Source organism: Helicoverpa zea, chromosome 16 (assembly GCF_022581195.2).
Source record: "Helicoverpa zea isolate HzStark_Cry1AcR chromosome 16, ilHelZeax1.1, whole genome shotgun sequence".
Lineage (NCBI taxonomy): Eukaryota > Metazoa > Arthropoda > Insecta > Lepidoptera > Noctuidae > Helicoverpa > Helicoverpa zea.
Genome location: NC_061467.1, coordinates 8,342,851 through 8,360,962, shown reverse-complemented (window position 1 = coordinate 8,360,962; position 18,112 = coordinate 8,342,851). Strand labels below are relative to the sequence as shown.

The 18,112-nt window shown below is 36.0% G+C and overlaps 1 protein-coding gene and 1 pseudogene across 4 annotated transcripts in view; both read left to right on the top strand.

Moving 5' to 3' along the window:
- Window positions 1-13,302, top strand: part of LOC124637294 (putative polypeptide N-acetylgalactosaminyltransferase 9) — a 141,028-nt gene extending 127,726 nt beyond the window's left edge. For 2 of the 4 annotated variants that reach the window (XM_047173649.1, XM_047173648.1), the window contains 10 exons: window positions 314-965; window positions 2,648-2,692; window positions 3,313-3,505; window positions 4,040-4,209; window positions 4,323-4,487; window positions 4,561-5,024; window positions 5,117-5,299; window positions 5,471-5,578; window positions 7,381-7,509; window positions 9,960-13,302. In XM_047173649.1, coding sequence (XP_047029605.1) covers window positions 734-965; window positions 2,648-2,692; window positions 3,313-3,505; window positions 4,040-4,209; window positions 4,323-4,487; window positions 4,561-5,024; window positions 5,117-5,299; window positions 5,471-5,578; window positions 7,381-7,509; window positions 9,960-10,124 — 1,854 coding nt within the window. In that variant the 5' untranslated portion in view covers window positions 314-733 and the 3' untranslated portion in view covers window positions 10,125-13,302. Of the gene's footprint in view, window positions 1-313; window positions 966-2,647; window positions 2,693-3,312; window positions 3,506-4,039; window positions 4,210-4,322; window positions 4,488-4,560; window positions 5,025-5,116; window positions 5,300-5,470; window positions 5,579-6,181; window positions 6,287-7,380; window positions 7,510-9,959 lie in introns of all 4 variants that reach the window. The other 2 variants (XM_047173650.1, XM_047173651.1) reach the window with 2 other exon arrangements.
- On the top strand, window positions 7,516-9,951 carry LOC124637295 (annotated as a pseudogene).
- Window positions 13,303-18,112: the final 4,810 nt, after the last annotated feature.

The window sequence follows — 18,112 nt, the reverse complement described above, 5'->3', positions numbered from 1 at the left end:
TCGTAAGTTTCATATTTCGCTGCCCTACTACCTAATCTTCCGTATGAGATAGCCCTTTCGCCTTCGACAAGACGTCAATCAACTCGCGAAGCCGAATTTTCTAATCATATCCGAGGTAGGGAGTCCCTAAAAGGGGCCTTCCCACACAATTACCTTTTCAGTAGCCACGATGGGGATTTGGCGAGAAAAATCGCCTGCCATAAATACAGCTATACTTAGAGAAGAACATTAATCAAAATTATTTGGATTTTATTTACGTAGCTTAATAGAGCGTGCGTGTTGTGTTATTGATAAGCAACTATTTTGTTCCCAGGACTCGTGCTGAAGAATATGGACGATAAATCATGCTCAATGAGCGCTCGGAAATGAAACAAAAAACGAGAAAGAAACTGTTCAAACATAAACAAACTGAGGCGAAGTTATAGCCAACACATTCACCAAAGTCATGTGAAGCTAATGTTCATTAGTGCAACTGTCATATCGAAGAAGCATATCTTGTGACAATCGTAAAACACGAAGACATATCTCATTATTTATGCTAGTCACCCTTTTGTGATTATAGATAGTGTAAACATTATTGCTCAAATTCTATAAAGAAGATTTTTTGATTTAAACATCCTAGATTTTAATGAAGATAAGACTTAAAATATTCAAGTTTTGAAACATGTATTGAGCTAATCAGATAAACATAGAACTTTATCCAGTCTATATCTTGATATAAGTTGTGACTAGAATGAAATACTACAGCATGTTTTTCCGAAGGCGGACGTTGATACTAAAGGCTGTGCTCATACTGACAGCGATATGGTTTATGGTTGCCTTGTTGACCACTAATGGCGGTTCAAGGAACGCGATCGTAGCACCAGCGATCGAATACGATGATGCGGAGGCGAAACCCTTGAAAATGGCGAAGCCAACATCCACAAAAAGGAAGAGCGAGACTTACGGCAATAATCTATCTGATGGTGAGTGTTATTTATGCATTCGAAGTGCATGAGCTTGCTTGGTGTAGGTGGTCAATGAAATACCAGATACATTGATAGCTTTACACAAATATTGCACAGTATCACCCACAAAACTAACTTACAATGCTAACGATAATACCGCAATAAATAAATCTGAATCTGATGAATACCAAGTAGATACGGGGGTACGTTTTATTAGGTATGTTCCGATAAGGAAATCTTTCTACAGAAATCAAAATTGTAGATCGAGTTTCCCTTGAGATCAGAAAGAAAGAACCTCGGAATTCTTCTTTTTTTATTCGTATTTATTTTGATTCTGAAACAGCATCCAGCTTAAATTATAACGGCATTAGTGCCCCTTGCATTTATAAATATTGCTTTCCGTATTGTCTTTATGTTCTTAAGAACTATCCTATTGCATTGTCTTTTGGCAAGTACGTACCATACAAATGGTAATGAGGATAGACGTAACGGAATACTAGACTGAATTTCTAACAGGATTTTACCCAAGAGAATTATAACAATGACTTGCCATTACTTTTTTGTTTCTCATCTACATATCCTTTTTATGAAAACAATGTGATAGTAGAGCAATGCCCTAGGAACAACATAATGTTAGTTCAGTCTTAAGCCTGTAATAAAACTATGCTTGAATCAGTGCTGAACCTTAAACTCCTTGTGACGGGGATTACTAAGCACCAGGCTTTAAGTAAATGATTACAAGGTACTACTAACGACATCTCTTGGCGTCGGGCGGAACTAACTGACACTATCCGAGACAAAGATTATTCGGAAAGCACTACAACTTTACTGATATATTAGTAAAGTGATTCATCGGACTTTTTTGTCTTTATTACCCGATTTCTCGAAGATCGTAAATCGATAAAAAAATTTCATTAAAACACTGAAATATATAAAAAAAAAACTTTTTACAAAAAAGTAGAAACCGACTTAACAAAATAAAACGTTTGACATGGCTCTAGAAGTCGGTGTCTGCAGGTCAGTCGACTTATGTTTATTTTGCCACCGACTTCTAGTGCCAAGACAAACGTTTTATTTTGTCCCTTTCAGTGATTTTTTTATATGAGTTTGTTCATCGCAGCAAGAAAGAAAATGCCAGCCAGTTTGGCCAGTAGGCTCAAGGAAATAATAAAAGGTAATTTTCTAAGCAACACATTAACGTAATTTTACTAGGATGATAAAATATCACTTACTAGGATAATAATACGTGTCAATGAACTTAGTCAAAACATTTCTCACTCGAAACTCAGTCTCAGCTCAATATATGGTCAGAAATGAGAAAATCATTAGAAAATATCAGATAGGGATTATCATATTTTTATTACTGTCTGTGTACTTAAGTATTTATTTTACTCGACTGCTTGCATTTGAGGCTGAATATCACGATGTGAACTAAAAACATTCGATCGTTCAAGACATCGATCATTGAAGGAATCAAAAAACCCATTGCGCAGTCTATCAAGGTCACTACCAACGTCGGCCCTCCAATAGGTAGCCATTTTAGGGAAAAATATGACCTACCTATCTTTTCAAGGTCGAAACTTCGTAAGTTTAGTATAGTCTACACCCCTCACGTTATTTATTGATCTGCATGTTAGAGTTTGTTAGTAGCTTCCTGTATTTCGACATTTTGCATGATAATGTGCGTTTGTCCGTCACAGCACCAACGCGGGTCGATTGGATGGGTCGGCTTGCGGGAAATGAAGGTAATTTTTAAAGGCCTTTGTTTGTTAGTATTTGCCACGGAGTAGTGGGCGAATGGAGTGTGCTTAAGGCTTGACACTTCAAATTGAAGCCACCTTACAAACTCTTGATAAATTGCTGCGGCTGTATTGATGTTTAACAAAAAATAAGTCTTATGATTAATCCATTTGCTTAGTACTCCATGGCCCATACCCTTAATTGTAGATTATCCATTCGTTAGTGTAATATATTTCTTTCTATGGTCGGGGATGTAGTGTAATTAATTGTGCCTATAAAACAGATTGTATGCCTTAAATCTATTGGTGGAGGACAGTTGTAGCTAACAGCTGTAATACTAATTTACACTGCCATTACACATATTAACCGCAGATGCTCCATAATTAATTACCATACTGTAATTTATCATTTACCTAACCAGTTATGAATTTGAACCATTATGAATTTAATATCATTACTTTGACCACTAAATTCATTTTTTAATCCATTTTTCCGACGCATTACTTCAGCTCTACTCGTTCAACTTTAAAAATGATTGGGTTCAATAAAAATGAGTGAATGAATTATATTGGGATATAATTGCGACTTGAAAAGGTCATTCGTTTTAATAGTTAACATCTCGTAGGGCTAGGCGTGATCGCTGCTCCTGGCTCGGACAACGCTCCCGGAGAACTTGGCAAACCAGTCGTTCTGCCGAAGAATATAAGCGATGACACGAAGCAAGCCGTCTCAGAGGGATGGAAGAAGAACGCCTTCAACCAATACGTTAGCGACCTGATATCGATTAGGAGAAAGCTGCCGGACCCCAGGGACGAGTGGTAAGGAAATGATATGAAATCCCCGTAACATGTTGTATGAGCTACGACCTACGAATACCCACAGGATTCAGGGATTTCCGTGAGTCCCACCTTCTCTTATCGCATTTATCTGAATCAACGACTCGCTTTGTACTGGATAAAGTACAATATACACAGTCTAACCAAGAATTTTTCTACGCAACACCGGATCGGTTATATTGTGAAAAATAGTACATTTTGTGTAACCTAGTCTTATCTCGAGCCAGCTCTATTTGTAATAAAAATTTCCAACGAGAAACAGGAAATAATAACTTGGAATAAAGATAAGAATTTTATTTAACGTTTCAACGTTACAGATACTTTTATAGTATCGTTTGGTTGATGATACCTTTAGTTAATTTAATGATTTTACTTTATCTAGCTAGATTAATGAGGTAATTTTGAACCATATCTTTAACGCTATCCGAACTCAGAAAAATAAGTATGCTATTTGTGTCTATCAGCTGTTATGCAGATTGTGTGTTTAGAATTCTAAATAAATACTTATTTGACCAGGTGCAAAGTGCCGGGCAGGTACCTAAAAGACCTACCGCAGACGTCCGTCGTGATTTGTTTCCACAACGAAGCGTGGTCGGTGCTACTTAGAACCGTTCACTCGGTGCTGGATCGATCGCCAGCGCACTTGATCAAGGAAATCATTCTTGTTGATGACTTTTCTGATATGCGTAAGTAGAGTGATTTTTTGCACAACAGAAAAAAAACTCTTTAGAATGTACCCACAGGTAATAAAATTTAAGTATTTATTATTTAAAAAGTTAAAAGTCATTTTTTTTTGCAGCTCACCTAATGCAGCAGCTTGATGACTACATGTCATCATTACCAAAAGTTAGGATAGTCAGAGCTACACGACGTGAGGGTCTCATCAGAGCGCGTTTACTTGGAGCCCGATACGTCACTGCACCCGTTCTTACCTATCTCGACAGCCATTGCGAGTGCACTGAAGGTAAAATAATATAATTACCGTAAAACCAATCCCTCTTAACGAGCAGTCGTTAACCTCAGCTATTTCATTGCAGGATGGCTCGAACCATTACTAGATAGAATTGCACGTAGCAAGAGTACGGTCGTGTGCCCCGTAATTGACGTCATCGACGACAATACCCTCGAGTATCATTATAGAGACTCATCTTCAGTCAATGTTGGTGGTTTCGACTGGAATCTCCAGTTCAATTGGCACCCTGTTCCTGCGAAGGAGCGAGCGAGACACCAACATACTGCGGAGCCTGTCTGGTCTCCGACTATGGCTGGTGGTCTATTTGCTATAGACAAGGAATTCTTTGAGCGACTGGGGACTTACGATAGCGGTTTCGACATTTGGGGCGGTGAAAATCTAGAGCTGTCATTCAAAACATGGATGTGCGGTGGAACTCTAGAAATAGTTCCGTGTTCGCACGTCGGTCACATATTCAGGAAACGTTCACCGTACAAGTGGCGGACCGGTGTCAATGTACTCAAGAGAAATTCTGTGCGATTAGCTGAGGTGAGGATTTTGTAACATTATAAATCTTAACCACTTTACGTTTTCCTTTCCTTCCTTTTAGATTTAAACAGAAATCTTCCGTTTCGTTTTAGGTGTGGTTGGACGATTATGCGAAGTACTACTATCAGCGGGTTGGTAACGATAAAGGTGATTTCGGAGACATTACCGGCCGTAAAGCTTTAAGAGAAAAGTTAGGTTGCAAATCATTCGAGTGGTATTTGAAGAACATTTACCCCGAACTGTTTATTCCTGGAGAATCTGTTGCTCACGGCGAGGTACGTTTTGATTGCACACTTCAGTTACTATATCTAAATAATTACGAAATATCATGTTCTGAAATTCAAGTATCGTAATCAGGAAGATTATGTTTTTTTATGCGCTATTTGTTCTGCATAATAACGAGTGCAAATTAATGAAAATGTTCTTCGAAATTATTACTTATACAGATCCGAAATGTCGCCTTCAAAAAGATATGTTTGGACTCTCCGACGCGCAAGTCAGATCATCATAAGCCAGTCGGACTATACCCGTGTCACCGGCAGGGAGGAAATCAGGTCTTCTGTCGAATTCAATTTGACCGATTGCGGCAGTACCACTTTGCAGGAGTTCTTGTTCAAATTTTTAAATGTTTGTTTCGGTTCCGTTCAATTTTCCATTTTATTGCACTCTTTTATGCACGTTGGACAGCACGGTTGTTTTTGTCTTGTTGCACCCATAGTCACTTTTTTTGCATTTGTTTTTGTGGCCTCAACTGATAGTTCCGAAACGGAGCCTTCTCACACATCTGCCTTGATGGTGTGACTGTCGCTGAGAATGAAAGAGAAGAAAACCTGCCAAAGGTCAAAGTGCACATGTGCCACGGTACTGGTGGCAATCAGGTACTCCTCCGCGCCAAGGAGTTTGTTTGGGTTGGACTATATTGGGATGATAGGGGCTTTCATAATACATACTTTGATATTTGAACCTCATGAGGAATGATTGTGTTGACAATTCTATAACAGTTATGTTTTTCATCTTCATTATCACAACACTCTAATGTCATCATTCGTTTTAATTTTGTTTATTTTTGTTGTTGTAATTGTCATTGTTCTGAATGATGACGTTGGATCAGCACGCTTGCTTTTGGCACGCCTTTTATAACTTATGGATGGCATCAGATCGCGAACCCTGGGTCGGAAATGTGCCTCGACTCGGCAGCCGGCCCCGAAGATATGAAGAAACCTGTCAACGTTTGGCCATGCCACGGGGAATACGGAAATCAGGTTTGTCGAAGGCCGCCAAATTATTCACACCTACCGCTTTTGCTTTATTTTGTAGTTGGTGTTGGTGCTCATCTTCATGTTGGTAAGTGGTTGTTCTAGCAGCTTTAAAATCAAACCTAAATAACACAATAATGCATTGTACGGTTACTACTAATCGCCAAAGCGTTTGCGTGTCACGAATTTCATGCTCCATATGGCACGCATATGTTTTGCATATTTTCATTCATATTTTTTGCTGTACTAATGCGATAAAATTTGCAACGGATTATGTTAATATTTTTTTAGTATGTAACACAGTAGATGTCGTAAGTAAATTTTTAATTTACCAAAGTGATCCAACTGTGTTTGAATTTGAGCCTGCATTTACCCTTTACGATCTTTTGAGGGGTGAAATGGAGTTGTAGATTAGAAAACGGATTATAAAGTATGTTTACTCTTCCAATTTTGGTACTGCCGCGAGGTAAATTATAACTTTTAACGCCAGTTTGCACAGATGATTGTTCACTTAAGAAATAAACGATTCCGGGTTTATGTACCTAATTTGGTTGTTCAAATGTTCATCTTTTGTGTGACATTATCATTAGTGTTAACTGGTTATCTAGTACATAAGTTTTTTTATATCCCTAACGCCTTTTATTTATAACTCATGTTTAACTGACCCTGTTTATTTTTTAATGATTGTAAACTTTTGTTTTTATGTTTTCTGTTTTATGATACTTTGTGGTTTTGGGTTATTGGGCTATCGGGTACCATATCCAGTAATTTTAATTTTAAATATTGTATTATATGGACACTAATTACTTTATGAAAGCTTGGTCCCAAATAACAAACTATTATATTTATCCATAAGTTTATTATAAATAACTATGTTTTTAACCGAAATCATAAGATGGTTATCAATTCGGTTGTTCATATATTTTGGATTATACATTTCATTTACAATATTGGCATTGATTGGCTTTTATTTTATATATTTATAAAAAATATATCAAGTTCAAAAACATTGTAAATTTTGAAGTTATATGTGTACAAATATTGAACAATTTTATAATTAACAAGGGCTCTTTGTAATAAGTTGTTAATGCATATTTCAGTACTGGATGTACTCGAAGAACGGCGAGATTCGACGTGACGAGACGTGTCTGGACTACTCTGGACACGATGTGGTGTTGTACCCCTGTCACGGAGCCAAGGGCAACCAGCTGTGGCTATATGACGCCCATGTAAGTTCTTAGGATCTTAGGCATCTATGGAAAGTAGAAGCTTCTAGAGACAGTTGAGCAAATGCAAAATACACCCTCTATACATGGCAGAAATATAACGAACAAGTGCAGTCAGTTTTTTTTAAGTAACTGAAAAATAGTAATAATATAATAATAATGGGTCACCATTTCATTAAAGTTGTCTCAAAAGGGCTTCAGCGTGTTGGCTTTGGCCCCACGTTCGCCTCCCAATAATCCGGGACTCTATAGTCCCGAGGTCTGGAAGAGACATACATTTATAATAATAAAGTTTATTGATCCACAGTGACATAAACAAATCACTTCTTAATGTAAAGAAGGTAGATTAAAACTACTTTACGAGAGGCATTTTTATCAGTTCTGTGGCCCCCAAACTAGGCGGTGCCTGTATATTGGGTACCTAATTTCTAATGACATTGAGGTTTTTATGCGTTTACAATTGAGAATATTTAAAACTAAATTAACATATTTAAAATGAGAAACTATAACACAAATCGCATTTTCTTTCAAATAAATAGTTCTCTCTGGACAATTGGTAATTTAATTAATTAGGTAAATGAGTTAAAAAACTAAAAACATAAGTTGCTTTTTCGTGCCATTAAATTGTTTTGTCTCTCTGGACAATTAAGTTTAATTCTTTTTTTAAAGAAAACAAAAGAGGATTTTAGACAATAGATAGATATTTTTTTTTTTGTAGTGCATGTCTGTAGGTTTCGAGAATTTATTGTGTGGGCTGTGTGTTTTGGTGTTTGTGTGTGTTTTGTGTGTGATGGTTGGAGGTTATGTGTGTTTTGTGTGTGATGGTTGGTGCTTATGCGAGTTTTGTGTGTGATGGTTGGTGCTTATGTGTGTTTTGTGTGTGATGGTTGGTGCTTATGCGAGTTTTGTGTGTGATGGTTGGTGCTTATGTGTGTTTTGTGTGTGATGGTTGGTGCTTACGCGAGTTTTGTGTGTGATGGTTGGTGCTTATGCGAGTTTTGTGTGTGATGGTTGGTGCTTATGCGAGTTTTGTGTGTGATGGTTGGTGCTTATGCGAGTTTTGTGTATGATGGTTGGGGATTATGCGAGTTTTGTGTGTGATGGTTGGTGCTTATGCGAGTTTTGTGTGTGATGGTTGGTGCTTATGCGAGTTTTGTGTGTGATGGTTGGTGCTTATGTGTTTTGTGTATGGTGGTTGGGGATTATGTGTGTTTTGTGTGTGATGGTTGGTGCTTATGCGAGTTTTGTGTGTGATGGTTGGTGCTTATGTGTTTTGTGTATGGTGGTTGGGGATTATGTGTGTTTTGTGTGTGATGGTTAGTGCTTATGTGTGTTTTGTGTGTAATGGTTGGGGTTTATGCGTGTTTTGTGTATGATGGTTGGTGTTCATGTGTGCTTTGTGTGTGATGGTTGGTGCTTATGCGTGTTTTGTGTGTAATGGTTGGTGCTTATGTGTTTTATGTGTGATGGTTGGGGTTTATGTGTGTTTTGTGTGTGGGTGGTATTTATGTAAGTCTTTGTGGGGGTATGTGTGTATTCTTTTCAGTGTTGACGGAGCAGTGAGAATATTCTCGGTTTCTTCGTATGTGTTTCTGTGCTCTTTGTATGTTCTTCGTACGAAAGTTCATTTGTGCAGCGGGGTATATATGGCTGACGTTGTTGAATATTGTGGTGTGTTGGTATGTAGGGCGTCTTCTGGCAAGGAGGGAGATGGTGCGTGGTACTGGAACTTGGAAAGTTCTTTTAGATGGAGCGTATGGTAATCGGGTCTTTTTTTAAGTTGTTTCAATCTGTGTAGGTATGTATTTAGAATATAAAGTTGATGGACGCGGAATATGCCAAATACATTGAATAAAGTTTATGTGGGATACAAGAATGGCTTCTTGAGGAGCACCTTGACGACCGCCCTTTAGTCTCTCACAAGGTCTATCAGAGTAAAAGATGACAAGAGAAATTAAAAGAGGATTATAAAATTAACGCTGCAATTTGGATTCAGTACTTTACAAGTCATGAAATTAAAACTAATTATAGAGGTACAAAATAACAGCTTTCATCCATTTTAATTGGCCAATTTTATTATTTTACAAATGTTTCTTGAGAATTTTAATTGAATAAGACTAATCTTAGACAAGTTGTCGTGAGAAGTAATTTACTTTGTAAGATTTTGGCAGAATTAATTTGCAGAGTTGGGTAACGAACAAGCCAGTACCTGCTGCTAAATATAGAAGTATTAAGTCAGCGAAATTATTGCGAGTGTTTCCGAATAAATTATCTTCCCTTTCCTTATGAAATACGGGAACTGTCAGATGAGACTTAGACTACGTTAGCGCTTTACAAAGCCGGCTACAGTTTTGAGCTAGATTTGCACTACTAAGCTAGTCACAAACTGAGCCACTTCGCATTCAAATCAGTAGAGAAACCGTATTCAATAAGTTCCTTATTATTTGTTGCAGACGAAGTTACTGAAGCACGGTTCAAGTGAAAAATGCATGGCGATATCAAGGAGTAAAGACAAAATAGTTATGGAGACGTGTAACGAGTCTGAGGCCAGACAAATGTGGAATATGGAGAACTTTAACGCTGAGAGGTTAGCTCCCGAGCTGGTAATGGCAGAGTAGCCGGAGGCGTACCTTGAAGTGCTGTTCATTTAAAACGGCAATGACAATATAACTAATATTGTGACTGTGACTTAGTGTTAATTTAAATGGTTCACTTGTTGTCTGATGCAATGAATGCTTGTAGTTAAACGTGTATTTTATTGTATAGTGGGATACTACGAGCTGTTTATCGGTAGACGATAAGGCTTCATGTAAACAGGCTTGTTGTACATTTTCGATTGCTGATAAAATATGAACCCCGTTGAACTTGGCCTACTGACGACTGATGTGTTTGATTTTAGTTTCGCTTGAATGCCATTTGTTTAGTTCCTACAGATTCTGTGCGAAATGTTCGGGACAAGAGAATTTGTGGACGGTAAAATTTTTGCGTTTGTCTACAACTGTTTTATCGTTGGTGCTTGCCTATGTTTGTTTTATCGCGAGACACCTTTATTTATTATTTCTAAAATTGTTATTAATCTTGCTGTTGTTGAGAACCGACATTTTATTTATGTTTAAAATTTTCTTTTCTTTATGCAACTGTTATTCTTACTATTTAATGGGAAACTTATCTAAATTATACATATCTTTATATATAAAAACGTTTTATCGATATTTTCAACTAGGATGAATGTTTATTGCCGTCTTTTTATAAATTTAAAAGTGTTTTATGTAAAAATAATGTTGTAATAGTATTCTTTATCGAGTATTAACTAACTGGTTAGATTTTAGTATACACTTGAACTGTACATATCTTTGATATCAGTATGCTTCAATATATTTATTACTATTACTTAAATTACAAAATGGACGACCTAAGGAATAAATCAGTGACTGAAATATGGAATGAAAGTCAGAACGAACCCTTTTATGAACGCCTATACGTCATATATCAGACCTAATGCTGGCACTTAGCGTATTTGTTGAAATATTGGCTATGATTAGCCATTACAAAATGTGCTTTATGCCTATGGAAATAACGTTTATTCTTCATCAAGTGAATATATCTAATATTCACACGAATATGCCAAGTTAAGTGCTACCATGACGTTTCATGATATTTACATATTCACATAAAATTCTAATGATATAATTATGTCTCCTCCATGAAATATGAAAATCATTGCATTAGCACATCAAATATGACGTAAATGTAATATGTAAAAAGTTAAACTTTTGAGAAGTGTTAAAGAAAATTTTGTTTTTGATTTTTTCAAACACATATCACAAATCTGTTTTTTTTTTTGTAATGCACTATATATTTAAATCCAAGGTCAACAATGATACATAAAGGGTATTTCCAAATATATCAAAATTTATGTTTAGTTGTACGTAAATTACATAATTGTGATTTATCTAAAAATACATTTCAATAGTCGTATTGACTTACGTCGTAGATTGTAAAAATTTTAGTGAAATTGTAAAATAATAAACGATAGATTTTTAAAAGTATGTTATTCAATAAGAAAATATTTTTGTACTCATAAGTTACTGAGCGAATTTATTTTTTAGTCACAATGTACTGTTTTCAGTTTTTCGAAGGTGACCGATTAATTTTTGAAATTTTTCTTAAAATAATAGAAAATTTAATTTGAATGAGATCACATAGATTTTTGTGGAACTTTTATAAGTAAAAGTACATTGACATTATTATTAAGCTAATATTCAAGATAACGTTTTTAATATCTAAACATTCCTGGCGCATTTTATTAACTGCAAAAATTACTTCACTGTGTCTTTAATTGAAAATATAACATTCCTCTTTGTGATCGAACACAAAAATATAATTAATGATACCCTTAAATATTCCCTAACAGTTTAAAGAAATTATTAGGTAGTGTATTATTAATTTAGACCTTCTATTATTAACTCCACATTTTAGACTATGAGCCAGTATTTTTTATTTTTCTTCTAGAGCATAAAATTAATAGACATGACACGATACTGCCAGATTAGTCTTCCTAGGTGTTTGTGCTTAATTTAGTCACTTTCCTCTTTCTAATCATTTCATATTAACATACGCCGAGTTACGAAGCCTTACAATGATCCTGTTTAGGTGTGAGAAAGGGATGGTGTATATATCTTGTATAGCTTTGTCTTTCTGTAACACGAACGCCCGAGTACACGGACAACATAAACGTCCGTTTTTCCGACTGTTAACTTTGAAAACAAAACGTGAAAAGTTATAGTAAACAATTGATTTAAGAAAATTTACGTTTTTGCTGTCGGTGAACTTGGACCGTAGTTTGGATCAGTGTAAGGAATCATAACGGCCCCAGCATAGGACTACGTAAATATTTGACTGAATATAATTTGTGAATATCGTCGATCGTGTAGAAATAAAATTATTTCCGATATATATCGGAGATCATTTTATTTATAGCTAGCTTTTACGACTAAAATAGGAACGATGAGAAATTGAATTAGACTTTATTAACAATTGTTTGTTCATCTGCAATTGATGCTGTCAATGTGTTATTATATTTCAATTAGAGAATTGATTTTTTAATTGTAAACTTTTGTTTAATTCTACATTTAATTTATTATCACGTAATATCACACGGTAACTTTTAATTCTGTATAGAGTTTCGTTAGCTATGAAAACTGTCACAATTATTTAAGACTATTTTAGAAAATAATTTGACATTAAAATGTTTAATATTTTTTGAGGAAGAGATTGTTTTAGTTGAAACTTTATTCCGTGATTTGAATGTAAATAGCTTCTTATAGTTGAGGAGTATCTAAACGCGGTTATTTTTTATTGGGAGAGGTGTGAAGTTAATTTTCTTTTTCAGATTAGTGTAGCAATATTTTATGATGTATGTACATTTATTGAAGTTAATATACCAAATTTTAGTAGTTTTCTTTATTGATTTTGCTTCTCAATTTAAAAAGCAAAAAAAGGGAATTTATTTCTATGGAGCAAAAAAAATGCGCTATTAACTTCACACCCTGTATGTAAAAATAAAACCGTGCATTCACAATTGTATAGTTAGTAAATTATTAGAAATATAACTAAATAGATTATGTAATAAGATGTTTTAATGTGCCTTATAACTTTACATAATTATTGAATGTTGAAATTTCTGTATATAATGCGGTGTCTCCAAATGTAATTATACTAGGTATGTACTATAGCGTAACATTTAGATGGCGATTACATAGTATTTGTAAAATAAAGCATTATGTTGGATTTGTATTCTGTGGTTTTATTTATTTATTATTGCTATAAAAATCTACACTAACTGTTAGACATTGAAATAAAATTAATATCCTAAGACTTTGGTCTAATATAGTAAATAGATCCTGGTTGATATCTATTTGCTTATGCAGAAAAAAGTCCACTACAGTATAGTTCGGCCATTCAGAGAATGCGTTCCTGACACGTCGCGATTGAACTGACGACGTAACTTTGCAATGGCGTTGCAGTTACGATAAAAATATTTTTGCTGGTTGTTTACCGTTTTAACAATTGAGGAGCATTAAAACAACATTATTATATCAATAATCAATGAATGTAGTTACGTCGTCAGTTCAATCGCGACGTGTCAGGAACGCATTCTCTGAATGGCCGAACTATAATGACCTATACATATAGCAACGACTAACCCCATAAGCAGTACTAATTAAGGCGCGGCTCCACCGCAGTGCACGCTGTGCACGGACACGCGGCGCATTTTAGCTGCGTGTATTCATTTGTTTGACAACGTGGGTCTACGTTTCCACTGAAGTACACGAATATGACCCACGACTATGTATAGCGTGGCACGGCGCACGGGTAGACCCTCGCTGACAGCGTTGAGCTACGTAACCGCTTATTCGAGCAAGCTATGCGTGTGTCAATGATCATCAATCTCACTTTCGGATTCATCGTCAGAAGAACTTTCTAGCAAAGTCAGTACCAATGCCATTCTATGAGTACCTCGATACGATATATGTATACGAGAAACACGAAACGCGTCCGTTCCACAACGTGAATGACTGAAAACTGCTCTGCGATAACCGAGCTGTACATAGTCGTGGGTCTTATTCGTGTACTCCAGTGGAAACGTAGACCCACGTTGACAGCGTTGAGCTATGTAACCGCCTATTCGAGCAAGCCACGCGTGTATCAATGACGTCAATTCATGCGTAGCCTCTCCGTGGGTTGCAGTGGACACAACCACATACATTTTCTTACAAAGCGAAGCTTAATACACGTGCGTAGCCTCTCCGTGCACCGCGGTGGGCCCGCGCCTTTATTATAAAAAAAAACACTTTCGATGAAATACACACTGCCACATAGATAGCACAAAAATAAGGAAAACTACAATGCTATTCCGGACAAGAATCGACAAAGTAAAAGGCAATATATTGTTATTTACTAATGAGCTCACAACTATAGAAGCAGTAGGTAAGAGCTGTATATCTGTTTCTTTGATAGTCTTTACATATAGTGCATGAACGACATATAACTGGAAAAATGCTTTCATCAACAAAAGTGTAAATAAAATAAATGAAGCTATACCACTTATCACTAGAACTTCTACTAGCTCAGCCAAAGCCAGTCTTAAGGCGACGAATTGGTCAACAATAATTCCATAACCGGCATGCGCATCTAAGGCGCCAAAAGGGGTCGGAGCGTCTGAGCGGGGCGAGGATAACAATACGCGCGCTAGCTTAGAACTAAAAGTCGTAAGCGACAAAATGGTTTTGTAATTTTATTATTTTGAAATGATAATTTGATAAAAATTCCTTCTACAATTTTAAAGAGTATGTATATACTCAACTACTAAAAAAGTTAAGAGGCTTAAATCGGTCCCGTTTGCCCATAATATGTGAATCTCTTTTTAAAAAGAGGTATGTTTGATATATTTTTCTCTGTTATAAAAGTTACCTAATCATGTTTTGACGTCTAACAAAATAAGGTTTATATCATGAACTTTCAGGTAACCAAGTTGTATTTTGATCCGTTATGTATTTACTGAGAAAAATTGAGATCCTTGGCGCCAAAAATTCCAATTCGTCCTCTTAAGTCAATACTTTGCCAAACCATTACGCCATGGGGACAACCAATTAGTATAAAACAACTACTCTAAAAGCCACAAAAAACACCTGGCCTAACGACCTGTCACTCTAAAAACGTCACTACTGAATGCAGACCAGAACATTTTACAGCAATATTCTTGCCCCAAGCTATGTCCGATGGCTTACAACCAAATCCGGCTGTTACAATTTTCATTTCACTTTTTGTTTCAACTGTACCCATGGAGAACAAAATGGCTAGCGGAGGTGTTATCGCCTAAGAAAGTAGCGTACCAAAATACGAGTGTCCTTGGAATGAGGAACGTTACTGTTATTTTAGAAAATATAATATATTGCCTTTACCCAGTCTGTACATATTGGAAATCTGTGTTTTTGTGCGCAAACATCCCCAGTTTTTCTGCAAGCACAATGATGCAGTGACTAGGCCAGGTAGACGTATTCACAATCTCCTGGTGCCTCAGCAAAGAGTCAATGTGTTTAGTCAGAATGTGTATTGCATGGCGATACATATTAACAACAAGTTGCCAAATAGTTTTAAGGAAGTTAATAGTCTAAACCTATTTAAACGGAAATTATTTATTTTACTTCTAGACAAATGTTATTATAGTGTGAAAGAGTATTTAAACGATAAAACTGTGATATAATAATTGTATAAGCAGTGAGTATAGTTATGTACCTTGTTAGAGTAGATTTAAGTTAAACACTTTGTGTTAACAATAAAAATTTGTACGCCTGATCATGGCAGAGTATGGTTCGAACTTATAACTACACCTAACAACTGATTTGTACCCATATTCCTACAAATAAATGTTTCTTTCTTTCTTTCTTTCTTTCTTCGCCCTTTTAACGCCTTCTTTGGACCCGACCACTTTTGTATCTAATACCAAAAATTTTTGACATGTCTCAAAGAATCCGAACGCCTTGTTAGTTCACTCGTAACTGATCGTTTCAGTCACGAGTCCGTACGAATTTGGCATAGAAGAAAGCGCCTGACCTACCTGCATTATGGTATCTCCGCTCACATTATCTCACTCCGTGACTGTACCCAAGAGATTAGTGTTAGTCTGTCGTTTTGACACCCAACTTGCAGCCGGATTTTTCGCAATTAGTAAGGGACGTGGCCTGAAATTGTTCTGTTTTGCGTTCAAAGGATTCATTATGGCGTACGTTTTGTTACTTTTTTGCTGTTGTTAGTGTGTGGCTTTGTTTTTGTGGACGTTGAGAATTATTAGCTTTGTTGAATGGGGAAGGTAATGTTTTGAGGCAATAATTGCATAAGTTCCTCTTTATAATTGAAATGTTTCACAGATTTTGGGTTATAAAGAGGTCAAATTATTTATTTCAAACGGAGAATGACCCAAAGTACTCATTCAAAAATAAAACAACATGGTAAGCTAGCAGCTAGTATTACCCACTGCATAAAAAAGGTACACCTCCTTCCATTAAAAAGCCATTTTTATCAAAATTGCCTGCAACAGCGTCCAATATTCCGCCTTGTTGGTCCTGCATAACCGAATAAGAATATGACGAAACTACTTCCCTCGGATAAATTGGGTTAGACTTGCTCTTTTTTCAAGTAACATGTTCTAGGGGAAAGGTAATATTGCATCAGTAAAACACTTTCATTATAAAATATCGTTTATTTGGAACAAAAACAAAGTGATGATGGTAAGTTTCAATAAATAAGGCGTTCCATTTAGAAGATGTTTATTTGTTTCCTATCATAGTGAATTTATAAGTCTCGATTGTGTACAAGTTGCTTAGTTCAAAATCACTGGGTATGGACAAAATATCAATTTACTTGTAAGTGTGTATCACCAAAATATTAAGAATGGGTGGGTACATTAGAAGATGAAATAAAAACATCACCCTCACACAATTGCTACCGAGAGGACGGTCGATTTAGCAAAACGATTCGAAAACTTCAATCATTTGTATTGTCGTGTCCCCCAACAAAAAGTGATAATGATGATACGTGTTCTCCATTTGTGGGTCCAAGTTTTAATGTGTGGACCCTGTGGATGACTATAGGAAACGTTTAAAAGGTTTTGTTACAATGTTCGAATGGAAAGTATTAGTTACCCTGCAAATTGACGCGGTCTTTCGGCTGAGGAAACTGCTGGCGTGCTGGTTACTGCGGATTCGAGTTCCATACAGGAAACTGGAAAGTACTTTTATATAACTGCTGAATTTACTCTAGAGGGACTTTTTTTTTCATAGTCAATGGACAAAAGGCTCATGATAATGCAGATTTGAGTTGTTAATTAATATTGGTTCTAAAACACGAAATAGGTGCGTTCACGCCTATTTCATGCTATTACGCCTTACGATTCCTGGATTGGAGATGTAGGTATCAATGTTGTTTGCTTATAATGATCACAAATGAAAATTGAAATTACGATATAAAAGTGACTGTAAATAAGCAGGTAATTAAGCGTCACATCGAATTTTACTGCAAAAAGTGTCGCTTCAATTTCAGGCGAGACACATAGAATGAGTAATGACAGAACAGGCTCACGGGTACCAACATAATTCACTTTCCTAGTTGACTCATTACAAAGCACGCTCATAAGCCTTTGACGCATCACGTTCCATTTTCAAAACAGGCTCTAATGACGTAAAAATACATCCAAAAATCCTTCTAAAATGTTTATTATAGTGAATATTTTGTGCACAGCCATTTCATACGAAGAAAAAAAATCTAAGATAGCTCAGTCTCATGAATAAGTGATAGCTTCGTTCAGTATCACAAAGTCAAAAGCCAGTAATCCTGAGAGAAAGGGGAATCTCTTATTTTTCCTCTATATGAGGAAAAAGTCATGTGCATGATTGTACCTTCGTAAGATTTCTTCATAAGTGTACTGTATGAGAACGGTTCTATGAATTTTAATACTACAATTTTGTGCTGCATTTTATAGTAAGTAGTAACACTTTGTAGTGTTTTCTTTACTAAGACTAGTTTAAAGATCAAAGAAAATCAAACA